Genomic DNA, 26,477 nt, shown 5'->3' with positions numbered 1-26,477 from the left:
CCCTTCCTTCTCCCTTTCTTTCTCAAGTCGCGCGTGAAAACCAGTCAGAAATGAAATCTAAAGAGAAACAGACTCGAGATCCTCTCGCCGTGACTTCTCGCTCGTGAAGAGCGAGGTAATGAGAATCTACCGATGGATCATTTATTTCCATTCCGTCGTTTGCCTTTCCTCCGCGCTCTCTGTCATTTATTTCTATTATTTAACACAGGGCCTATTACTCGCGCGCGCGCGCGCGCACGCACGCGCGTAGCGCCGGCGTTCTATTTACGTACCGTACGTAGTCGTTGCCCCCTCCCCCAGAGAAAGAGAGAAAGAAAGAGAGGCGCACATTCTGCGACGGCCGCCGGTGCATCATCGCGAGAAGACGGTATTCTCGGTCCGGGGATGATTCAAGCGCGGAATCCACCATTGAACGTCCAGCAGACACTGCCGCCGCATCGTCGCACGCGCGCGCGCGCGGACATTTACGCGGACTCGTGCCAAGATTTATCCGCGCTCGTTCGCCGCCGGTGCGCGCTCTGTCACCCTCGTTGCATCCGCGCGACCGTGGTCGCTTTATTTCCACGTAGACCGCGGCATATTAGAATGGAAAAGAATAGAGACGGAGTGCGTGGATCAGAATAGAACGGGACACTTGGAAGACCGGCGTCCGTATCCGGAACCACAACGTCCGAGTACAACGAGTCTTTTCGTGCTCACAGGATCGTCGATTACGTTTCTATCGGAGAAGAATATAGCTTCCGTCAATTTTATTACAAAGCCGACCGACGACATACCGCGTTCGCGCGTGCATTAATTGCTGCCGCGATTTCGCGATTTATTTTCGCCGCTGAATTTTCCGCCGGGAATTTTCCGCGTGTGCACCGTGCAAAGTGGACGGTCTCGTTTAGCTAAACAGACAATTGTCCAATGGCCTGTCTATCTAGGGTAACCTGGAATCACCGGCGGCCGGATCATTCCTTTGTTTCACTTGTCTCGTTGTCATTATTCCGCGTACACGCGGAAATTAGTCACAGAGATTGCGAGAATAAGTATCTCGTTGTTCACTAGTTTCGTGAAAATCGATTTCTCTCTTTCTCGCGCGAAAGCGCGAGGAAGAAGAAAGCGCGCGCGCGCGCGCGACGACGACGACAACGACGAATGCATTTTCTTTGACGGTCAGGGCCGGTGGGTGGCACGAGGTGACCAACCTATGGTCGTCCCAGAATAGAAGCCGACGCTCTCCTCGGTCTCTCTCGTTCTCCGATCTATTTATAGCCGGCGACTTTGATCTTCCTCTCTCCGCGGGATGCGCCTCTCTTCGATCGAGAAGCCCGTAAAACTCGTAATTTTTGTCGGTGCAGTATTACGTCAACGTAAATGCGCGGCGGCGCATCGAGCCGGAGAAGAAGCCGCAGCGCGTCGCGCTTTTCACGATGCGTATTCGAATCGTTTTCCCCATTTCCCATTTTCGACAGAACACACTCGAGACATAATCATAATACATTCGCGAAAATTCGAGAAAATAACACATTTGCGTTTACGGAAAATCACCTTTATTTTATTGGATAACAACGACGATTCGACGATATGACATTGATCGTTGCAAAATTTCGCATCGCGCGATGCATCACGACCGACTTATACATTTTTATTGTACCGTGTCGAAAGACACGGTCTGACAAGACTTGTGGAAGATTTTCACGTTTTCACGAAAAAGCGTATCTTGAGCGTGTTTTCATCGGAGCCGTAAGCTCCTCGTCGATATCGTGCGCGCACCGCCTCCTGTCGCATCGTGACGAGGAGCTTGATATCCTGCACGAGGCGACGCTGCGAAGGAGGAGCCGGCGGCTATATTTAAACCGACGACGACGGGCTACGCGGACTCACGATTGGGATGCGTGGAAATGCGACGGGACGTGTCTGACGAACGGAAGTACGTTGCAACTGCAGCTGCAGCGAGGGAGGAGGACGGTAAGCCGGCGTTGTATCGTGGCGACGCGTGGAGGGGAGTCGCGGGGGCGACTATGCGCCGATTTATTTCGTCCGGAGATTATTATTTCTGTCGTGAAGTATCATTTTGAAAATTGTCCACGTCAGCGTAATCAGGCGCAAGCCGCGAGCGACGGCGTTCTCGTGACGCTCGAGATTTCGAGCACGCGATCGATCGGAAAGATTAAGATATAACAATCGTGGCGTCGTGACTCCTGCGCAATGCTCCTTCTCTGGCATATTTGGCATCGAGTGATGATGCCGATTCGACACCGAGAGTAAAACATTTTTCTCTCGGTGTTTCTTTCGATGCTCAAGGTCACCCCACCTTAGAATCGATAGAATCAATTCCGCGCGCAATCGCAGGCGCCTGATGTCGAAATATCCTAATGTCAATATGTAGAAAGTTGTTGGTTTATGCGGCGCTGCTTTTCAAAACGTGACATCTTGATTGCCATCTATACACATATACACAGTCTGTCCCAGATACGACGAGACTGGTTCCGTCAAAGTTCTTAGCGCAGCGACATCTATGAGTGAATGATGGTAGGTGAATGTTCTACCCTTCATCTACTTAACCTCAAGATTTGAGCGAATTCGGTCGATATTTCACTGTGGTTTGACATTTTATGTAAAGTCAGATTGTGTACGTCGGTCGAAAAACCAACATGGAACATGTTTTAAGAGTGTTGGGGTAAAAGTGGTGCAGAAACGTACGAAATGCTAAAAAATGTGTACGGGGATGAATGCATGTCCCGTGCACAGGTTTTCCGTTGGTTCGGCCGATTCCGTGACGGTCGTGAGGACCTTGCGGACGATGACCGAGCACCACCGCCGCCAAAAACCACTCGCAATGAAGAAAACATCGAGAAAGTCAAAGAAATTCTTCGAAGCGACCGCGCTGTGTGCCTGCGAGACTCATCGAAGAGGAAACTGGGATACCGAAGAGCACAGTCTATCGAATTTTGACCGAAGATTTGGGCAAACGGAAGGTCGCACGATAATGCACCATCGCACAAAGCCAAGTCATGGTACGTGAATTCTTGAGCAAAAAAGGCATTCATTGTCATCGATCATCCACCGTATTCACCTGATTTGGCTCCGTGCGACTTCTGGCTATTTCCCAAACTGAAATTGCCGATGAAAGGAAATCGTTTCGATACCATCCCGGTCATCCAAAAGACTTCGACCGCCATACTAAAGGCCATTCCAGCCGATGAGTATAAAAAATATTTCGAAAAATTTCTTGAACGTTTCCAGCGCTCTATTGACTCAGAAGGAGACTATTTTGAATAAACAAGAATAAAAAATCAAAATAATAAACGCTTTGTATTTGTTTTTAGACCAGTGGATCATTGGATCTGGGACAGACTGTGTATAGCAACCTTGCGTCGCCGACCTTGCCGACCTGGGACCGATATGATCCTCTTTGATGTCGTTATCTTGAATTATTATTTTTCTACAGCGTGTTATCTGAAACGGACGGTGTCGATGACACTTTGAGAATACGAAAACGAGTCGACGTGCGTTCATCGAAAGCGCTGTGTCCAGCAGCCGGAAGACATCGTACGAAGGGAAAGACGATTCGCTGGCCGACGCTCAATTACGAGCGAATTGGAGCATCTGTGCGCGAGCCCGGTGCAAGAGAAATACCCACTTCCGTGAAACGAGTCAATTCCGCGCTCTCGCGCCGATCCAATATCGTTCAATTGTCGAAGGCACTGGCCGCGCGCTCGCGCGCGCGCGCGCGAGTCGCGAGAAATTGCGCGAGAGCCTATTAGCGTCACTCTCGGGTCTGTGTCTGTTGACCTTTCGTGGAAACAATAGTACAATGCAGTCGGACGCAAGATCGAATGCAGATTTCAGCTGACGATCGAGCTCGAGCTGGAAAAAGGAGAGAGAAAAGTACAAGACATTGTGTTCACGATCGAAAATGGAGTCCTATCCTCCGGATGGGAACAAACGAATTCTAAAAAGCAAGGCTCAACTTTCGAAGTCCGCCACTTTGAGGACATCTCCAGAGAACGGTGAAACATCATGATGAAAAAATTAGAACGCTGTAGAACGCTCCTCCGAGACGCGCGACGTACTTTCCAACTCTGTCGACCATTTTCAAACACCTCGGAAAGTGACAAGTGTTGATCTCTCTTTGATGAATTCTTCGAATACTACTAGTTTCAAACTCTGCAACTCTCGAACGAAACGAAACCTCCCCTGTTTTCTCTTTCGTATCGAACACCAGATAGATTCGCATCGGTGCGTACATACTGCGTAAAATGGCGCGCGCGTTAAATTGGAATAACGATTCATTGACGAGCGCGCGAGGTCGTTCCTCCAAGAAAAAGCATCAATGGCGAAGGGAAAGTGAGCGTATCGATTCGACTCTGAGCGCGTCTTCGCGTTTATATACGTCGTTAATCCTAAACACGTCGTGGAGTAACCACGACAGGAACGAGGACGAGGAGGCCTTCCTGCTAATCAGTTTGGCGTAGTTTATAAAATAATTAACGACTTTAATTACAGCGCGGTAATGGGAGCTTTGTTGCGCCTGAGCGCGAGGAGATGCGATTACGGTCCCGTTTCCCAACGCAACAAGGGTGAAAGGGGGGGGTCCGTTTACGTGAATGCGCGCGTACCCACGAGTGCTACACCCACGTGCGCGTGCGCGCGCGCGCGTGGAGGCTGAGTGAGCGAGCGTTTAATTTCCAGCAATATCCCCCGTAGCTACGGGGGTACCCCTCATAACGGGGGTATCCCTTATTGCGAATCGCAAAACTTTGGACTCGCCCCGGGTGCGTTTGCTCAATTAGTGGGTCACTACTAATTAAGCCGCCCGTCCTGTAAATCAAGCCCATTTTTAGCGCCAACACCGTAACGGCATTAAACGAAACGTTTTTTTCTTCACCCTTACTTTCCGATATTATATTTTCTTCTCTTGTACCGCACATAGCGGAGATTTACGCGATAATAATGAAGATGTATGTGCTTCGGTGGCGAAAATTCGTGTTTCGTTCTCGGTCGAGTTGCGTATCGCGAGAAGTAGGAAGAAGCGTCGATACGAACATGCGATTTAACATTCCTGATTCATATCTGCCCCGAGCACAATACATAAATTATTCGTGAGCAAATCCCGCCTATTGCATCCTGATAAACAGCCGTATTAATATTAATATCGCGAAAAGAATTTAATAGCGTTATGCATTGCTGATTAAGCAAACGTGACTCTGGATAGAATCGAAACTGCGCATCGTTTTGCACAAATATTCTGTTCGTATTGAATTAACTGCGAGTTTTTCGTGGCTTTTCATATCATTTCATTAATGAATCTTAAACGCGCAACTCCGTACTGTTAATAACACCTATTAAATGTATCTTTTTGCAAAACAGCGTGTCAATTATCGCGTGTCCAAGCTTGCTAATCTCACACGCACTTTCTACGAGGAACTAATCTCCTCGTCTCGCGTACAAACACACACACACTTTTGCTGTTTCTCTTATTTATATCATATCGCGCAATTGTGTACTCGATATACATACAAATCATTTGTATCGATAAAACTCGTTGCTATATTCTTATCTAAACGAGCGCCCGAGTTTCTTACTCTTCCATTCTGACGTATCTCGCTATCGCACCTTCGAGAGTTCTATACTTTTCTCATTAGTAATTTAATACATCTAGAGTACCTCTCCTTTTTTCTCCTCCTTCCCCCTTCTCTCTCTCCCTCTCTCTCTCTCTCTCTCTCTCTCTCTCTCTCTCTCGTTATCCTTTTCACTCTCTACCTAAAGTACCACTTTCTTCTACTCCCCCCCATTTTTTGTTAATGTTATCCTTTATCATGGATATATATGTATGTATATATTAATACCGAGATTATATCAAAGCGCTCCTTCGCTCGACGCGTAGAGGAGAGCCTAGACACGACACGGCGATGGCTCGCAGGCATTTTTATCACGGTGGACTATGCGCCACGTAGATAACCGGCATCCTGTTCGCCCATTGTTACGTCGAAGCCGCCGCCGCCGCCGCCGCCGCCGGCCATTGCTATCACATAACGGCGCTTCTATCTGCCGACAGTATTTTCTTCTTTTTTACGGGTGGATCGGCGGAAGAGAGAGAGAGAGAGAGAGAGAGAGAGGGAGGGAGAGAGAGAGGGAGGGAGAGAGAGAGGGAGAGAGAGAGGGAGAGGCGCACCATACGAACGAACAGCAGCGCGACTCGTTAGATCGCGCTACACGCGACCTGTGTGCGCGTACTTTTTCCAGCGTTGTGTCGACGACTTGTGCACACGAACGAGTGCTCGAGGACTCTCCGATAAATGTGACAACGACGTTGCGCTCGCCGTCGCCGTCGTAGTCGAACGAACGAACGAACGAACGAACGAACGAACGAACGAACGAACGAAGCCAATCTTAACGCTCGGTTCGCTAATTGTAGCAAAGGGACGCGTTTGTCGCGGTTCAGGGGACAACCGGGCCCTTTATCACGCCGTTCTATAACGAGACAACTTCCCGTCGACTTTTTATCGCGATCGATTAACGCGTCGGGAACGTCCGCGCTCGCGCGTGTACTACTAATCGCGAATTATCTGCCGTGATGTTCTCGGAAGAATATTATATCGCTCGATGCGTCTTGCGTTTTAAAAGAATCAGACGGAAAGATATCGTGGAGATCGGAAAACAATTGTCGATTGAACGTTCTTACGAGCGCGTTTCAAGTGTTGTGAAAATTGCGCCGTATCGGAGATAATGGATGGTCTCTGATTTTGAGAGAAGGAGAGGAGTAATTTTTAGGAGAGAGGATTCCTCTGTGATTTATAGCGACGTTTTGACGCCATTCTCTCGTCCGCGTCAAGCTCTCGCATCCGCGAGAATAGATTGGCTTAACGATCCAAATAGTCGGGTAAACAAGCTGAATCAGATTGATAGCCGATGCGGCGGTACGGCGCATAATCATGGAAAGCGGATGCGCTGTGGTGAGCAACGCGATCAGCAAGCGCATTTATCTTCGCCGCGAATACTCGAGCGGGCCAGAGTGGAGGGAAAAATCTGTCGGCGAAGCCGTCGACGTGATGCGTGATCTCTTTTAATAACGAGGCGTAGCATCCTCCTTCGATTTTTCGCAGGGTCCTCCTCCTCCTCCTCCTCCTCCTCCTCCTCCTCCCTCCCGTCATTCCTTCCTTCTTTTTTTCTTTTTACGCTCTGTCCGATGCGGGTGGATTCGCGTGTCCATTAGCATTATTAAGGCGCACTTTATCGGCGCCAAGATTCGGCACAGCCGGCCGAAAGTAAAACTATACGTACGTACGTGCGTATGTGTGTGTGTGTGTGTGTGTGTGTGTGTGTGTGCGCGCGCGCTTCGCTGCGTCGAAATTAAATTTTGCCGTATCGAGGCGCAGCGCGCGACGTCGTGGCGGCAGGAGGTCGACGATCTTTGCGCGGATGATGGCGATATACCGCGCGCTCGCCGATTCCGGAAATTACGCGATCCAATAAGTCGAACCCGAGAAGGAATTCGAGTTAGGAATTTCTCGTCTCGTGTAGCTGATGCGACTAATTAATTAACTGCGCGGCGCCCCTCAAATTAATTGGCTTCGACAGCGGCGCGGAAATTGCGATGCGTACACGCGCTTCAAGCGCGGCGAAGCGATACGCAAAATCGCCACGGCGCGCGGCGGAGAGCGTGCGCTTTTGCTCTCCCCGCGAGACCAAGCGAGCACTCGGCCTCGCTTGGATTTTTTTCTCCTCGGCTTCCTCCGAATTTTTCTTCTCGCGACGTCGAGCATCGCAGCAGGACCCTCACGATCTCAACCTCGCAGACTGATTTCGCGATCGCGATCGCGATGAGCGCGAGGGGGGAGGGAATCGCTTAGCGGAGATCGCGGAGGCGTACATCCCGTGGTTGCTCAAACATCGATTCATCAGCAGAGACGCGTGAGCAAACTGTGGACGGGGATGACCGACACGCGGCGGATCGCGGCGTGGTCGCGGTGCCGCTGAGATAAGGCAGGAATCGGCGCGCGGCGCGTTATCACGGGGTTGATCGAGCTCTCGGCTCGATCGCGGTCGACAGCGAGTCGTTTCTTAACGCGATGCGATACACACGCCGCTCGCGCGAAATGTGTGCGCGGGGAGCATTCATCGCGCGTCACACGCGAGGTATTTTCTCGCCAACAACGATTACGATCTGCGCGCGGCGCGTACACATCGTCGGAATGCTCACGGTGGTCTTTATGCCGAGTTGTAAACGGCTGTTTGTAGTAAAACACTGTTGGAGGCTTAATAGGAAGTGTTTAGAGGGTTCCCCGCAGGATTTTATAGGCGCGCTCGAGTTAATTAACATCGCGAGACGGGGATATAAGCTTCTTGAAAGTCAAACTTTATTCTTCGCAAACTCCTTCATTTCGGAATGTTGAGTAATATTAATGTTGCATAAAATTGAGAAATTTGCATAAGTTTGCCATCGGTCGAGAGCAGTTTACCCATTCGGAGGCATTTTCGTATAAAATTTATAAAGGTAATTGTAAAAGATTTTTTCCAATCTAAATGAGCTTACGATTTTAGATCCGTTAGATCTTTCTTGTGACGGATCGTCTCTGTGAAAGCTGTGATATCGACCGTGATATCGACCACGATACACTCCATTTCTTATCGATAACGGACGTCTGTCGATAAACATATTTATTATTCCTCGAGTTGCAATGTACGTTATCAGTCTGGTAGATGAGGTTCGTCACAGCGATCGATCTTTTTCCTTAAACCTCCCATCAGGCTTCAACTTTGATAACCTCGAGATAACCCAAGCGTGCACACGTGTCCCCTTACTCACACATTCGCTCACAGTTAACAAATTAATCGATGCTCAGGTTATCGCGCGGGCACAGACGCTCGCGCGAACTCTGGGATTACACTGGGCGGCAATCAATCGTGACGTGTTTTTCGTCGCGAATCGGCAGCCTGGATCGCGCACGCGACGTGCTGATACGTTGTTTAATAAACTGAACGAGCGAATATGCTCGTTGAAACGTGTTTTAATCGCCGCGCCGAGCGACGATAGATCAGCGTAATTTCGCATTGGACTGAAAGCATTAAGTCATTACAAGCGACAGCCGGCATCGCTACTATCTGTCGAGCGCTTTTGTAAAATATGATCCGGCCCGAACCCGCCCTTGCGCTATTGATACACCGGGTGGCGCGACGGCGGGGTGCTGTGTGACGATTGATGATACTGCGGGCACCCTCGCGTCGCGGCCAGCGGCCAGCGGCAGCGGCAGCGGCGGAAGACGACCGCGCCCGCGCCGGCGCGATGAATATTAGGGCAGCACTTTTACCTCGGCTGGACCACAACTGAAGATCTCCAATCTAATTCATCAACCGCTTGACGGTTGCCACACTCCACTCGATGTAGGAGCGAAGGAACGATGGAGAGTTGGGAGCTTGGGAGCAGTCGCTCGAGAGAAGAAGCATCGCGACAGCGATACGATGGACGTCGTTGAGTGTGATCGCGGAGAAGAATAAGTAGCGGTAAAAAAGAAAAAATGTGCAGTAATTTGACTACATATAAAACAGAATTATAAATATGTGTAATATGAAATTTAATCGGGAATTTAATTAAAGATTAATAAGTTGTGTATAAAACGAAAAGCAAAGGAGCTGTATACAAAACAAAATTTTAAATCTTAAGCATGTAATGTGAAATTATAATAAGTGAAGGAAGTCTAATTAGTTTGAGTTTGATTAAAAATTAAAGTTGATTTGTCATGTAAATTTATATAATAATTATGTTATATATATATATATATATATATATATACATATATATGATATAAGGGCTCTCTTTGGCAGCGCGTTGCGCAGCGCTCGCGGGTGGACAAACGAGGCGACCGCGCAACGAACGCGCGGATGTTAACGAATTATTTTGATTGGGACTAGTCGGAATCTCTGCTGGTACCCACGTAATAACCGAAGGAAGTGAGCCTACGATCAAGCATCGTACGTAGCATCGGGGCGACGATTTTAGGGACTAGCCCGATCTAATTCGCCGCACCATCCGGCAGGATGTTCCTCGTTCCCTCATAAGGATCACACGATGATAAGCGGCGGACTTGAAAGGAGCGTTGCTTCCTGGCCGAAAGTTCCCGCGAATTCTCGACAGTACTAGGGTCGTCGATCAACATCGTCGTGATTAGGATCGACTGCTTCGTACAATTCGAGAGGCCAGTTGTTCAACTGGCAGGATACGGTATAACCGCCTAATAAAGACGGTGCAACAGTCGACATTAAAGGACGGTAACATTTAGAGTAGATTTTTTAATTTTAAGATTGTTGTTAAATTTAAGGAAGTCTAGGCCGTGTTCTTTCGACTCGTCGATGTGTGTTATATTATTTATTACGCGAGTTGGTCGTGTTCGATATCATTAAGGAGAGATTCGCTCTCGAGCTCTCAACGGAGAACGAGCATTTCCCGTTGTGTGGTGTTACGGATGGCCTCGAATTTCTTTCAATGCTTATTTCCCGGCGGCTGCCCGGAGGATTGCATCGCTATACATTACGCGGGTATTGTTGGCGATGCCTGTCGAGATTTCACGCTCGTCTGAGAGGGCTTCGCACGCTGAAAAGCGCCGAGTGTAACGTCTTATCTTCGAGGAGGTGCGATGACATCGCGCGTGCACGTGCATGTCTCTAGTGCATCGTGCATTGTGCGGAAAGGCGGACTGGCGATCGGTTCTCTCGAATATCGATACATGTGTGTGCGTACATGCGCGTATACAGGGTGTACACGAGATGTATTCTTCGACGGATTTTAATCCCGATCTCGGTATAAGAGATCTCGGTATAAGAATACAGAAAAATTATTTAAAATTATGTAATTAAAAAAAAGTGCCCCGCCTGCGACAAATATATAATTATGTTATACTTCGTTTATATGTTATATAGCATTATATTGCGTGCTTCATATTATATCATATATTAATTACATTTTTCGATATAATGTATTGTATCGCATTCTTTTTTACTGTATTAAAAAAAAAATCTGAATAAAAAGGTTTGAAAAATAGCATGTTTCCTTTTTATTTGTGCTTCTATTATATTCCCAGTCCATTTAAGTCTTTCGTCCTTAAGTCCTTTGTTACTTTTTCCTGCTAACCAAAATTGGAAAATCGGGACTGAGAACTAAGAAAGTTTGCAGATTTTTAAATCTCCCGCCAGAAACTCGGAATACCTCTTCGTTTATCATGTTCTCCTGATACGAAAATGTAAAATCGAGAAATCTGGAATTTTTAAATTTTCCGCTAGAAACTCGGGATACCTCTTCGGTTATCATGTTCTCCTGATACGAAAATGTAAAATCGAGAAATCTGGAATTTTTAAATTTTCCGCTAGAAACTCGGGATACCTCTTCGGTTATCATGTTCTCCTGATACGAAAATGCAAAATCGGGAAATCTGGAATTTTTAAATGTCCTGCTAGAAATTCGGGATACCTCTTCGATTATTATGTTCTCCTGATATCAAAACGCGAAAATTGGAAAATTTCCAATTTTCTTGGCTTTCTTATTTTCATATCTTTGTATCAGGAGAATATAATAACCGAAGAGGTATCTCCCGAATTTTTAGCGGGAAATTTAAAAAAAACTGAGCGCAAATGTTGCTCATTTTCTCAATTTTAATGTTTTCGTTGGTTTTTTACGAATCTTTCTTTTTTCATTTTCTGATTTTTCACATTTTGATATGAGATATACATTTATCTGAAATCAGATATATATACACACACACACACACACACACACATACACAAATAAGAGGTATAGAGAAAGAGAGATAGGAGAGAAAGGGAGGGAATAAGTAAAAAAAAGAAAGACTATAGAAGGTTTTATTCAATATATTTAATATATATGTTCATTACAATATAATATAATTATAATATAGCAGAATAAAATATAATAAAATATAATATGATATGATATGTACTATTATATAATACGATATAATGTAACATGATACGATATAAATGTAATAAAATATTAACTTCTCAGGCCTTTTTTCAAATCTCAGGAACGACATGTGTTGTATCAAATGCCTTTTTCTGCTGGGCTAGACTAGGTGTTTGCTTTGATTGATTCTCGTACCTGTAACATAAAACAGATTCAATTATTTTTATTGCTCTTAAAGCTAGCACAGTAATTTCGACATACCGTATATACGCGAACGCATCCTCGTACCGGATACGCAAGCACACACGAAGGTGAAGGTAATGCGTGAGTGTGTCGTCGTGACGCATATTTATTCTCCGACATATCTTGTAGCCGACTGACTTGATGTCTCTTCGACATCGCGAATATATCTCTGTCATGGGACGAGGTTCGACGAGACGATCTTCAGGATCGCGAGGACACTCGTCCTGACCACACGCGAAGAGTTTTGCCGCGCCAAAGCGATTGCACACGCTCCACCACTGAGAAGCATTTAATCGTCAAGAGTTGCGGTTTAATTTATTTTCGCATCATCTGACTTTACGTCGGGCTGCGAATTACGGGGTATATTTACATATGGCTCTAAATAAAATATGCAATTTACATGAGACTCGATATCGACACAATTAGAAATTAGATATTAAACCGAGAAATCGAGTTTGAGAATTTAATATCTGCATTTGTCGCACGTATCTTCGTCACATAAAATAACATGTAAAATATATATGTTATATAATCCGCAGCGTAATTAAAAGATTTAATACAAGTACCGCTTTAAATCTGTAAATATCGCGTTGCAGGTTGTTATATTACATTACCGAATAATACACACCTTCTGTTTTTATATGCCGTCCGTGAATAATAAGATCGCGCGTCCGATCTCGTCGTTAAATAAACATGGAGCATTTAACGCGCGCGTCCTTTTGAAATATCGCGACGTTAACGCGCCAGGCAAATCGGACAGCCGCATTTAACGTTAAAGGCGCGAGACGGAAATATGTGTTCGCGCGCGCGCGCGCGCGCGCCTGCCTCGGTTTCGAATCGAACTCGTTTTTCTCGTCGTCCTCTCGCAAAACGAGAAGCGCGAGAGTCCCGTAGGGAACTTTGCGGCCTCGGCAACGGGTCTATAATTACCCTTTCCCTTTGCATCGTCCGCCACGTTTCTGGGATTTCTCGACCAGAATACGCGCCGCTGCGTTCTCAGCCACTTTGTGAAAACGCGCGCGAGCGTTTCGCCGTGAACTTTGGTGAACTCCAACAGCGGCGAAATTCGACGAGTTTAATGTTGTCTCACGGAATTGACACGGAGTTGTACAACTTTGATTAGTGGATTTATGTCGCGTTGCGATTTTCACGTTGATTTTAATCGGAATATCAACTAATCCATCGGCGCGCCTGAGCACGTTTCGCCCGTATCGCCGTGCATTCGCGACGCGAGCGGTATTTTTCGGGGGTGGAAGGATAGGATTGCACGTCGGCGATCGGCAAGACGAAGGGGTTCCTCCACCTCTCTCTCTCTCTCTCTCTCTCTCTCTCTCCCCCCTCCCCCCCGCCCCCTTCAACCCCCGTCGAGACGACGTTTATCGAACACGTGCAGCAGGTGCGCGCATGCATGAGTGGACTCTACAATGCGACAGCACCTGAGCGGCATAGCCGCTCTGTTTAGAAGCAAACTCGAGAGGGAATAATTATAAAAAATAATTATGCTTACCGGCAATCATTTGTTTGGTCTCGCCGCCGAGAGTGAGTGAAGAGTACGAATTACGCACTGCGGACTGTGGGCTATGGTGCACGAAGGAAATTTGTTCAGATTTGTTGTCCTGCGGGCAACAAAGAGTGTGATGTAAATTTCGAAGCCACGCAAATTTGGTATCAATAATTCTACTTAACAGCGTGAGTTTTCCTCCCACGCTATGAAAAATAAACAATACGAATCGCGATGTTACAACACGAGATCGGCGCGTACTGTGCGCCATCGTGTAGAACTGATCACTCTGAGGATCAGAGTTTTATAATATATGCCGCGCGCGCGCAATTATAGCGCCTGCACGCTAATTATACGCGGTACAATTATCGCGCGGTTGGCAACGCTACACCTGAGTAACCGTGCATAGAGTCGCCATCCGTCCCGTAACCCCAGAGCTCGCGTCCGGGGGTTACCTTCTTGTTGTTACGCGTTGCTTCGGGGGAGTGTGTAGGCACACGCAATCGGGGTTGCAAACAAGGCGACCTGCAGTTCGTTCGCCGACGCGCCTGAGTAAAACACCGGACGACGACGTGTTATAAAATCCCGACGAATCAAGCTGAACGGTCAAAGTGTAAAGGTGTAAATTACGTGTAATTATTAACGAAAAAAATAACTCAAGCAAAGTTACGAATGTCCAATGTCCACAAACGAGGATCACAGTCATTTTTACATCAACAGCAGAAGATACTCTCCCATTGACATCTCGCTCCACATTTCGTCCCCAACGACAAAAGTTCAGCAAACCGGAAGTAATCCCCGTCAAGTTTCTGAAGAGAAGCCTTTCGGGGGAACTCTCCCGTCCTCCGAATCCGAAGTCGTGTCCGCGAACGTCGATTAGGGAATAAAAAGGCTCCTGATCCACCGGAAGAAAACGATCGCGTCGGCCAAGGACACTCGCGAGGGTAGTGTCCTGTTCAGGATGCGCGGTGTGCAGGAGGGAGCGAGGCGCCGCGTCCAGTGTTCCTGCGGGAACTGGAGGAATCGATAAGCGCGCAAGCGCACCGCGCGCGGCAGGAGTCGCGCGAGCGGGCGAACGAGCGAGCGGGCGAGCGGGCGAGCGAGCGAGAGGACGAGAGAGAGGCGGCGAGAGGTCCTCTCCTGTGCCGTCCTCTCTGACGCGGAGGGACTCGAGAGGGCGAGAGGGCGAGAGGAACCGACCGGCTCCACGTTGAATCTCTCGCGGATCAGCATCCAGTGCTCGCACCACGACGACAGCCACGAGATACCGCGCGTCCGTCCGCGCCTCTTCTCTAGCCGCGCGCATCCGTCCGTCCGTCCGTCCGTCCGTCCGTCCGTCCGTCCGTTCCCCGCTCGTCGCGCGGTGTGCGCTTGATCCTGCGGCAGCGCGGTGCTCTAACAATAGCGACGACCGTAAACGCGCAATCGCACCGTGATCCGCACGCTATTTCTTGTCACCTGATTAAAAAACCCGACAGTGTCTCACCTCGGCGCCGATTGTCACTTTATCGACGCGCAGGAGAGTCGCAGAAGAGATTGCTTCTGCGATCCGGAGGTTTCCATGTGTTTACGTGACGAAAGGAAAAGTCCGTTGCACGAGCAGATTCGCAAAGACGGGACGCTGCAACGTCGCGCGTCTAGTGTGTGGTGGTCGTGCAAAGTCGCGCGTCTTTGCCGCGCAGGACGCAGGACGCAAGGAAGCGTCAGCGATCGCGCGCTCGGATTCATCGATCGATCGGTTTTCTCCCGAAGAGTAGCCTAGTGCTTTTCAACCGCTCCAAGGTTTAAATGTTTCGGCGACGCGCTGTCGTAAAATTCTCGCTGCAACAAAGCTGTTCTAAAGCCCGAGGTGCCAACGGGAGGGATTGATCGTATCAGGAATCCCTCGATCCGTCCGCAAACCGACAAAGATGCCGATCGAAGCGTGTCAAGGAGTGTCAACGAAGAAGCCGTTCACGTCCACGTGCCAAGTTCGCGGTTTTCTGCCGCAATCGGCGAAAACGCGCGAGATGGAAGTCGCCGAGTGATCAACCGACTTCCTTCCTCTCCTCCTTCTCCGGGGGGCAGCTCCGGGGGAAATAAACGTACACGCGCACGCCTCCACCTGCCAAATGGACAGGCTATTCCGATGGAAGAGCCATAAGGCGCAGGAGGACGTGAGTAAGCCTATACGTATCGCGCGGAAACACGTGAGCGACGCGCCCGGAAGAATTTACATTTGATTATGCAAATCGCACGCGCTCGCGCGAGCCCGGCGATGAAGGTTCTGCCAAAGAGCCGAAGGGAAAGCCGAAGGACCGGGAAAGCCGACGGGGCGATAACTTCCTCTTTGTTGCTGCCCTTTTCCCGATTCTTTCGCCGAATGAGAATCGTTACGAGACGAGAATCGCGCGCGTTTAAAAAACGAGCCCGATCTCCGGAGACGTGACGTCTCGGGAGACGTCTCAATCTCCTCGTGGAACGTGTGCTCGTTTCTCGGACTTTGGGGAGGAAAGCTGCTTAATTACACGGCTCGTTGAGGCGCGCGAGGGTATTCATCGTCCGCGGTAATTATAGCGTACCACCGTAATATCTCGTGGTAGAAAATCTTCTCTGTTTATTGCCGCGGTAATACATTAAAATCCACAAGGCTTTTGAAAAATATTTTAACAGCGGGAGAGATGAAAGCGCGAGATTGAGGAAAACGGGGGTATTTCGGGATCTCGCGGGATGGCATAATTTACAGTGTACGGTAAAGAAAATTAATCTCTCTCTCTCTCTCTCTCTCTCTCTCTCTCTTATTCTCTAAGTAGGGTTGTTTCTCGTTACTGTTACACACGTGTAGCTCCAAACTCGAGAAGAAAGCCATGTATCGGAGAGAGAGAGAGAGAGAGAGAGAGAGGGGGGGGGGAGAGACAAGCGGATGGTTAAGAGTGCAGGCGGGTGTCGGAGGATAAAGTTACCGTAAAATGTTATAGCGGTAAAAACTACCGAGTGCTTTTTAGCCTGGAGCATTCCCGGGGTAAATGCAAACGCGCGCGCCGGTAATACACGTAAATATGCGCGAAACAAGACACGGGCGTAACGTCCGCGGGTTTCGCGTTACAGGAAGAGTCGGCCTTATCCCCGCGCGAATCTAATTGTTGCGCCGGTCGGCCGAATGATGGTTAGCGGGTCGTTCACCACACCCACGCCAAAGTCATCGACGATGCAAATAATTCCATGGCCGGCGAGAATCGAGTGGGGAGGGCACAGCGCTCTCAGCGGTCGCACGAGGATTTTGCGTGTCCGCCTTTCGCGGGGGAGAGGCGTACGAAAGTTTTTCAGAGTCACGACAATCTCCATCATTATCGGTAGCGCTTTGTCCAATTTGCGAGATTTGTCCGACGATAAATTGTCGATAATATCGTAATGAACGACTCGCCACCACTTTGAATCCTCTTCCTCCTCCTCCTCCTCCTCCTCCTTCTCCGCTGTTGTTGAACAAAAATGTTTTGGTGCGATTGCCGTGAATTCATGCGTACCTCTGTAAATTTTGCGAATTACGTCAAATGCAATGCCTTTGGTGCTCTCGTATATTTTTTAGCGATAAAATTAATATTGCCTCCCCTTTCCTTCCTCCACGAATGCGTGGTTAATTTTTGTTGGCGTTTTGAAATAAATAAATAATTAAACACCGAATGCCTGAAATATATTGTGCGACGGCCGAAACACATGAATTTTCGGGATTGCCCGCGTGCGACTAAATAAATGAATAAGTAAATAAATAAATAAATACATATATGTGTATACATACATATATTATTAATTTCGCAATGTTGCGAAACGCTATGTGCACACGCGTACGCGCTCATGTTTTGATCATGTTGTATTCGCCGTTGTTTATAAATTTCTTCCGTTGAATTGACGGTAGAATTTTCCATTTGCTGCGCAAAGGTGGTCGTGTGTGCGGTCCATTTACATTGTATCGAACTACCTGCTTCGCACATTAAACTTCAGTGACCCAGTAGTGGCCACCAGGTCGTTCACCATAACCCACACCTCTTTCCCGGGTTATCGATGCATGCCGGTCAGATAGTCCGTGTAAAAGCGCGATATTATAAGAGGCGCGTTATCCGCTCGTGTCATCCTTAGAAGCTGAGAAGCAGCCAGTCAGCCAGCCAGCCTGCCTGCCTTTTTGCTCTCCTCGTCGTCGTTGTGATTTTATAGCGCGAAAAGTGCCGGCTAATCAACTTCGTTACGTTGATTTAGCGGTAACACAAAGGCGCTGCTTATTTTTATCTCGCGGAAGTATCCGTTTAAAATAAAGTTTCTCCGGAGCTTTAGTGAGAGTCGATCTTAACAGGGACTAATAGATCGTAATATCCAGAAGCAAGCTATTGCCGATGATAACACTTTCAACGAGTGACGTTGTAATTTTACTTTACCGTTGAAAGGAATGTCTGATGTCTAGTCTTTATTCGGTATATTTACGGATTCCTCCGAGTGTGTATATATCTGGTACAAATTTTCGTTACGAGAAATACTTGGAATAGTGAAGTCGGTAATGTCGAATGATCATTTCTCGGAAAATTTGTTACGCGCATATTATCGCGAGCGTATTAATAATTTATACCACGAACACAAGGGGGTAGGAAGGAGAAGCCTGTCGGTTTCTCGAGATTAATTATCACGATTGGCTGGGAATAATTCTGTAGTAGATAGCATCATCGCGTTTCTCGATTAATCTTCTAATAACCTACAATAAAGACCGGGATATATCCCGCCGGTATATTTATAACGGTCGATGTTTATCGCACAAGGTGCATGAAAAATGGATCACAAGTGCAACGTTCGTACACAAATAATTATCGCTTTAGATTCATCGCCGCGCAACGTAATCTAGATTACTTTTAAAGAGTGTATCGCACGGAGAGAGAGAGAGAGAGAGAGAGAGAGAGAGAGAGAGAGAGAACATTGTTTTTCTGTTAGTTAAGTCAAGTTATCACAAAGTCGACACATACTCTTCTTTGACAACACTATTTCGTTATCGTCGATTATTTCTACTATGTAAACAATATGATTTTAACTAGTACCAGTAAAATGGAGAATAACATTCCGAAGAAAGTGGATTCTTCGATTTATAATACGGAATAACCGAGGGGAAGACAAAATTCCGAGGAAGACGTTCACGGGATTCGATCCGGTGATCCCAGGTACAACCATCGCGTAAAATCCATTTTCTCCCCTCGCGTCGCCATTATCAGGAATTATTCGGCGGAAATTGGGTGAACGAATCCGGCGGCTTCGTACAAATCACATCCGCGGCAGGGGGTGGAAACATAGAAGGATCGCGAGCGGATTACGAGATCGACTTGAATTCTCAAGGAGCAGAGACGCCGCCGCGGGGTTAACCCGCGGTCGTGTTTCGGATTCGGCTTGAATACGAATTGCGCGTTTTACCGCCACGCGGTGCGCGCGGTGCCAGCGACGTTTTTCGATATTCATGAATGTTTCGTGCAACGCTTCATTGAAACCACCCATAGGCGGTTACCTGATATATACACACACAGTGTCAAATGTAATCAATTACATCACAATGTATTCACAATGCACAAATGGATTCAAGTTTGAGTCTAAATTTAATCTATAATTTCTACTTAAATTTAAATTATTATACAGAAAAAATATTTTCACTCCCTTATTATTAGTATGGAAAAATATATTATTACACGTATCGTGTTACATATTTATGTATCAGTATGCACGAAAAACATTTCATACTGTGACATACCATATATAGTGTGTTAATACTTCCACAATTACATTTTGTCACCGATACATCTACTTACGTCGTACAACGTACACGACAATGTAAGTTAACACGATCGTTGTCCTTGCTGTTGTAGGGTCTCGACAATGTGAGCTCGGCGACCCTCAGGCCCTTTAACTCGGACATCAACACGCCGAGGATCGACAGCTACAGGTTCTCCATGGCGAATCTCGAAGGTAAGCTCGTTCACCCGGTCGCTCGCTCACTCGAGTCTATCGACCCTACTTTTCATGCGGAAAAGTCGTCCGATCTGCCGTCGATCTCCACGCGGCCGAATCGAGATACGTTCCCATCGGACGGAACGAAAAGTCGCTTTGAAGGACGTGTGTCGAGGCTCTCTCTCTCTCTCTCTCTCTCTCTCTCTCTCTCTCTCTCTCTCTCTCTCTCTCTCTCTCTCGACCTGCTCCAACTCGCCTGACGACTCGCCTTTTCTTCGACTTCCCGTCTGCTCTTTTTTCCTTTTCCTACACGCTCCATTTTCCCCGCATTTTTACGTCGAATCGACATGAGATAGAGGGAGCTCGACCACACGGACGTAGTTCCCTCTCGGTCGATCACTAGCGAAAGCTACCACGGGATGATGACGGAGGTCGTCCTGGATAACTGCGTGACGATTTTATCGTTCTCTTTTTTCCTCCCTCTCTCCCTCTCTTTCTCTCTCGCCTTCGGTTTCGCGAAGAAGCAACGGTCGTCTCCCGGTTCGCAGTGCGCGAGCTCTTTTAGGCGTTTCACGCGCCTTTTCCGGGATCCAACGCGGATTTGCCGCAAGAGCAGACATTAATCACAGCGGCGAAGATCGATCGCGAGTCGGCTAACGAGACGCGATAACGTATATATCCCTGTCTTAGAATTTATTTCGGCCATTTATTTCCGGTTTAGGCGACCACTGACGGGCCGACTTTGCGCCTTTCGTCTCGCGGTCGATAGCGTATTGGCTCGGGCTTTCTCGTGCGTTGTAAAGCTACGAAGCCACCGGCTGCACGAGCAAGCTCGTACGAGATGTTGTTTCGCCAGTCCTTTAAGACGTTCCCAGCTTCCATAAATGAGTCTCTGGTCGACCGTCTGTTTGGAAAACGCACGAATATATTCTGTTTAATCCGTACTTGATATTTCGCGAGTACTATGCTTCGCGCGCGCGCGTTCAGACTTATTATAAATATTTACGAGCGCTAAATATCTCATAAGATACGCTAGAGAGTAATCCCGCGAATATTGCCCCCTTATTATACACGCCTTGGCACGGTCACGATTCTCCCTCTCAGTCTCCGTTCTCATACTTCACCCTCGCCCACGCGTGCGCTTGCGAGTATAACTGCGCGAAACGCGATTATAAGAGGAATAGAGGAACGGGCGGACCGGCTGGCTGGATCGCACCGGAAGATTCTCGTAACATCGCGCGTGTGAGAGTATAGTGATCTTTCCCTCCCCCCCCCTCTCTCTCTCTCTCTCTCTCTCTCTCTTTCTCTGTCAGCTCTCAGTTCCTCTCTCGGAGCTGCTGTGAGCTCTCGGCTTGCTCTCGCGGTACAGTGCCCGAGGGCGGACAATCGATACGGTGATATATTGTTCTTGCGCGATACAAAGATCGAGAGTTATATACAAAGCGGCGAATTTATCGCAGAGGTGGGATTATCATTTTTGCCTCTCCGACTAATGATTCATCTGGGAACTGCGAGCCCCTAAGCGAGACACGCGTACGGTCTTAAATAATTCACACGTCGCAGTACTGCAGAGGTGCTCAAGGCCTCTCTCGGTCAGCTAATCTCTATAAATCCGAAATTTATGTAAAACTCAATTAACTCGCGTCTCTCTCTCTCTCTCTCTCTCTTTCTCTTTCTCTCTCTCTCTCTCTCTCTCTCTCTCTCTCTCTCTCTCTCTCTCTCTTTCCCCTTCCTCTATTTCACGGTGAGACTAGCTAGCTAGCTAGCGATCTCCATTTAACCGAATGACATTAGGAATGTATAATTAACAATGTAAAATTGGACTCTTTCAAAATCGCTCTGCGTATCAATAAAGATTATTTTGTCGAGAGATTATTTCAGGACGAAATGCGCGCGGAAAATGTCATAGATGAAAGTAAAGAAATAGAGAGAGAGAGAGAGAGAGAGAGAGAGAGAGAGGATTGCGAATTTGTGGAAACGGACACGTCGCGAGAATTGCGTGAGCGAAACAAATCCACGTGCCGAGATTCGTCGGAATGCTCGTTATGGTATTTGCAGCGCGTGATGTGCGCGGTCTCGAGTCTCACGATGCGTGAAAAACCGAGAGACGTGCGTTCAATTACGGCCACGCGCGGGCCTTGCCGCACGCGGAATACTTAATCGATCATCTCTCGCATTAAAATAGCACGCCAGGCGGGCGTCGCTTCAATCCGCGCGGCGACGAGGCTACTTACATCGTCTTGCCTATTTTTGCGGCTCGTCCGCTTCTCAGACATTCCTCAGATAAAGTAAATACCGCGGCTAGTGAGCGCGATCGCGTGAGGTGCCCGCTTTTCCGTGAAAAGTATTTGCAATCGACTTGCTTTGTGTATACTGTGTGGAAGTATTTCTCTGCATTCCACAGGATGAAGATCCTGTAATTTTCTCCCGGAGGAAATCAATTAATTTCCTTGTGTATTTCTTACCCCCCGGATATATCTGATTATCTATCAATTTACCACATAATTTCGACTCTTTTATCTGAATAAAATAAATAATTGCTTTTTGATGAGAAAAACTAGGGTTTTAAGAAAATGCATATTTTTCTCTCCTCACGTGCAAAAATATTTTCTTATTGTAAAAACATGTATATTAATGTAAATAAATATTAGTGCAGTAGCCTACTGTGAATATATGTTCCTTACTTTTCACTTGTAATATTTGGTCTCTCGCGGTATATTAATCGATCTCACATACACGATTCTTTTCGTATTATACATCATATAATATATTTATTATTCCCAATCCTATATCCAATTCATTATACTTTATATCGTGATTTCAGCACGTTGCAAGTTATTTTATGTCATTTAATTCCTCCGCCACGATAGCCGTTCGCGCTAACAATAAGCATCAAAGTAAGTCACTCGACTCTCTCGTCAAGATCGACGTAACCAATCGACTAATCGCGGAGAAGAGGCAACGACAAGATATCACGCCTTCCACAGGACAGAAAACCTATATAGAGATAGACGTGTCGTATAATGCCCGAGCAAGAGCGTCGCCGTGTTCTTTATAGTTTCCCCCGTGACGGCGCGCTTTCGCAAGCTCGAGGACATTCTTTCGCGCCACCCCGCCGTCGTTAAACCGGTATTGCAGGACGTGCATCCTGCGGGCGGGTGGAGCAGCGGGCCCGGGTTTAAACGTTGGTGCTACAGAGGTCCGCCGGCAATATTCTCCCGCGTGAGTCACCCTTAAATCACGGTGAATCGACGCGGAGTCACGCTCGCTCGCTTGAACGCGAACGCGCTCCCTCGCGATAAAGCGCTCGTAAAGCGCGACTATGATTACGATTACGGTAGCATCGGCCGCGGACGTGTATATCCGCACGCGCTCGCTTAACGATTTATGCAACCGTCGAGACCGTCGAGACCGTCGAGACGATCGCAGGGAGATCCGGATAGTTGTAAAGTCGCGTCGGAGAACGCGAAACCAAAAACGAGAGCCGAGCGGAGGGTCACTCTTGGTAGAAAATTGAAGAATCGGTTATAATTGCGATCGCGCGGTCCGGCGCGACACCGCGGAAATTCCGGCCAGGAAGTCAACATCGAACCAATTTCCCGGTGATGTGATGTCTCGATATTAAAGTTTGAAGAGAAAACCTTCCCGACTCTCTCTCTCTCTCTCTAATTAAATTCAAGATTAATTGAAGAATAAAGTTTCGGTGAAGGAGATTAAATGATTATATTTGAAATTAATTAAACGACCAGTAGCGGCTCCCGAGACGGCTCCACGTCCGTGTTAAGTCGCCTTAATTGCCACGTACAATTAATGCAGCCGCGATCATCGCGAAGATACATAGAGCCCCACGGTGCGAGCGAGCGATAACCGGCGCGACGTAACATCGTTAATTCGATGGTAGCCGCTTGACGACGCGATCAAGTCGTAATCAATTCAAGTGCAATTTTCGCAAGTTTCACAAGCATTGTTACGAGCGTAAGAACGTCGATGAGGAAGGCCATCCCATTGAAGCAGCGGCGTCGCGCAGAGGGAGGAAAAGAGAGTTCGTCGACGAAATGAACGGCGCGAAACGCCGCGCCGAGGCGAGAATGTTTAATGTACCGCGGCCATTCACGGTTCCTTTTCGTTGGTTTTAGCCGGAGCGCGTAGCCCGCGGTTTTATTGCTCGCTATAACAGCGGCGGAACGCGAACTCGCTTCGTCGGCGTTTCCTCTCCCGAACGACTCTGCATGAAAGCGACCGAGCCGCGGCCACGCTAACTGCGATCCGTTAACTCGCGCTTTTAACGCTCGCCTCTGAAAATTCAATTTGCGCCGTTCATCGGCATACAAAATTGCAGGCTCGTTTCAGCGAAATTCAGCGCCGCGAGGAGCGTCTGCCGCAATTTTTTTCCTTTTCACTTTTCGAATCTCGTCCTTCCGCGATTTATCCCCACGTGACCGCGAGTGGCCGAAGATTCCCAGATTCCGCTTTTCAGCTAAAAATTCGCGACGAAATGAAGATTGATGATGAAACTTTCGCAAGTTGACTTGAGCAAAGTTGAGCTGAGACACGCGCGAAAGACGCGAAAGTGAGCATTTTCCAAGCACTCGCGCGATAAGTAATTTATAGGCGGGGGAGAGACTTAATTATTCGTTAAACGCGCGCTAAGAATAATTTATGCGGCGCGGAATATTCAATTATTTATGAGGCTGCACCAGGCTGCATCAATAGCCGCGAACGTCGACGGAGCGCGTTGCCGAGGAGAGAAATAAAAAAGAATAAAGAATTGAGTCCAGAACGAAGCGGGAATACGAAATATGCATTTTCCGTTGTGCGTATGGAAATAATGAAATACCAGCCACGGTAATATTAAGAGCGGGCGAATTATATCGAACACAGGTAAGCCCGATCATTAAAATTCATTATCCATCGTGATGTAACGCAATGTAACGCTGTACCGTCATGTTTTATTTAATGTATTTATTATCAAGTATTGTGCTGTATCGATTTTTCACGTCACGGTCATTCTTAATTCCTCAATGTTATACATTTTTTATTTTTTCCCCAGTTTACCGCAAAATATTAACGCCTAATATTGACGAGAAATTCCCCAAAATAAAATTAATTTTTAGCACTTTTGGACCAGAAATTAGTCAGAAATCATCACGTTTAAAAGTATCATATTCTCATTAATAAAGAACAGCAAACTCGAGTCAAGCTCGTTCTTTTAAAGATTTGCAAGATAAGTGCAAATACGCAAATATCTTTTGCCATTTATTTGTCATTTCCCTGATCGCATACGGCACGTACCGCGTCCGAGGCGCTTCTCATCTCAGCATACAAATTTCTAATAAATACCTCATCTTCTGCTTCGGCCGGCACCGATTATACTTTAATCGCTCGATTCTCCCTCGATCCCTCGATCCACGTCGTCCGCTCGCTCGTCCGCAATTTTACACGCCGACCGTGCGATCGTCAACGCGAAACATCTCGCTGTTTCATCTCGCACAGCCGTGTCCGCGCAAAACCGGATGCCATTTTAACGGCTCCCGCCGACTCGCAGGAATCCGCAGGATGAAAACGACCGTGTCGTTAACGGGATCAATGTCGACGGGCGCATCAATCCTCCGCGTTCTCGACCATCATAAATCATCATATCGCACCGTCAAACGTCTCCATTCGTCGAAGCGTAAAGCAACACACGATGATAACTCACGTCGAACTATAACGCAATGTCCCGAGGAAATGTGTCGCGAGACCGACTCCAGATTTGTGTAATCTTGCTCGCACGATTCGTTTTTCGCGCGACCGTTCGTTTGATTGGCAAATTAATTGGGAACGACGGAACATTCGTAGAATATGTGTACGATATTTCAGACGAGGTTACTCTTTGATATTTTCTATTCAAAATATATCCCACAGTCTCATTTGATTCAGATTCACTTTGGTTGCAAATAAAATAAACAACATCGCAACATGTACGCAATGTATGCTCCGACTAAAATATTTTACAAATAATAGAGAATTATTTTCGACACAAAAAATTGCTTCGTTTTTATTTCATTTGAAATAGTCAATTATTCCCAAAGTTGTTTTCGAGTACCGAGAGAACCGAAAAGAGAAAACGGTGGAAAAAGGGCGAAGAGAGTGACGACGAAAAATGTCGGAGCGGAGAGACAAATGAGATAGGCGCGAGTAATAAATAAATTTATAAGGTTCGAAGCCGGATATCATGAAGATTACGGGAGGACGGGAGAACGTCATTACCTCGTTTGACATCCCTACTAATGTCCCCATTTAATGTCTCCTCTCCTTAAGCCACCCCCGCGTCATCCGTTTCCTCGTACAGCTCACTGAATATTCACCGAGTCGCTCCTCGTCTTTCCCCTTCGTTTCTCGTTCGCTCCTTTTCGCTTCCTTTGTGCGCTTGTGTCGCCGGTGACTTCGCCGTGCCGCTTTTTCCAATGCTCTCTCTCTCTCTCTCTCTCCCTCTCTCTCTCTCTCTCTCTCTCTCTCTCTCTCTCCCTCTCTCTCTCCCTCTCTCCCTCCCTCTCTCTCTCTCCCTCTCTCCCTCTCTCTCGTCGGGAAATGTTTGGACGAGCGGCTCTTTCGTTGTTTCGTGGCTTCGACTGTCAAAGCGTCAAGACGTTGAAGCGAAGAAATCTCGCGCGCTCCTCTTGTTTTTCTATTCAACGCCGCAAAGACCGATAAAGCGCGACGCGAAATTAAGTAACATCCTCGTGACTGCACGAGCGCTTCGTACCGAACGACGAATTCGATGAATGACTCTATGTGGAATCATTCAATTCTCTCTTCCACTCGCGAGAGATAGCAAGGTTCAAAATTGGGCTTCCCCGGAATGGATCGTGTCGTCGCGAAATTTGACTCGCGCGGCTCGGA

At 47.4% G+C, this 26,477-nt stretch overlaps 2 protein-coding genes across 6 annotated transcripts in view; one reads left to right on the top strand and one right to left on the bottom strand.

Moving 5' to 3' along the window:
- The window catches only part of LOC105189112 (amyloid beta A4 precursor protein-binding family B member 1-interacting protein), a 141,978-nt gene that overhangs the window by 91,669 nt on the left and 23,832 nt on the right, over window positions 1–26,477 (top strand). For 4 of the 5 annotated variants that reach the window (XM_025306622.1, XM_025306625.1, XM_025306620.1 and 1 more), the window contains one exon: window positions 19,514–19,613. In XM_025306622.1, the coding sequence (XP_025162407.1) occupies window positions 19,514–19,613 (100 nt within the window). Of the gene's footprint in view, window positions 1–15,197; window positions 15,803–19,513; window positions 19,614–26,477 lie in introns of those variants that run through there. The other variant, XM_025306623.1, reaches the window with a different exon arrangement.
- Window positions 11,996–26,477, bottom strand: part of LOC109504398 (uncharacterized) — a 140,405-nt gene continuing 125,923 nt past the window's right edge. The window contains exon 6 of the mRNA XM_025306626.1: window positions 11,996–12,097. Within this exon, the coding sequence (XP_025162411.1) occupies window positions 12,063–12,097 (35 nt within the window). The 3' untranslated portion in view covers window positions 11,996–12,062. The remainder of the gene's footprint in view (window positions 12,098–26,477) is intronic.

This window comes from Harpegnathos saltator, unplaced genomic scaffold, assembly GCF_003227715.2.
Source record: "Harpegnathos saltator strain DR-91 unplaced genomic scaffold, Hsal_v8.6 scaffold791, whole genome shotgun sequence".
NCBI lineage: Eukaryota > Metazoa > Arthropoda > Insecta > Hymenoptera > Formicidae > Harpegnathos > Harpegnathos saltator.
This window is presented reverse-complemented; position numbering and strand designations above follow the sequence as displayed.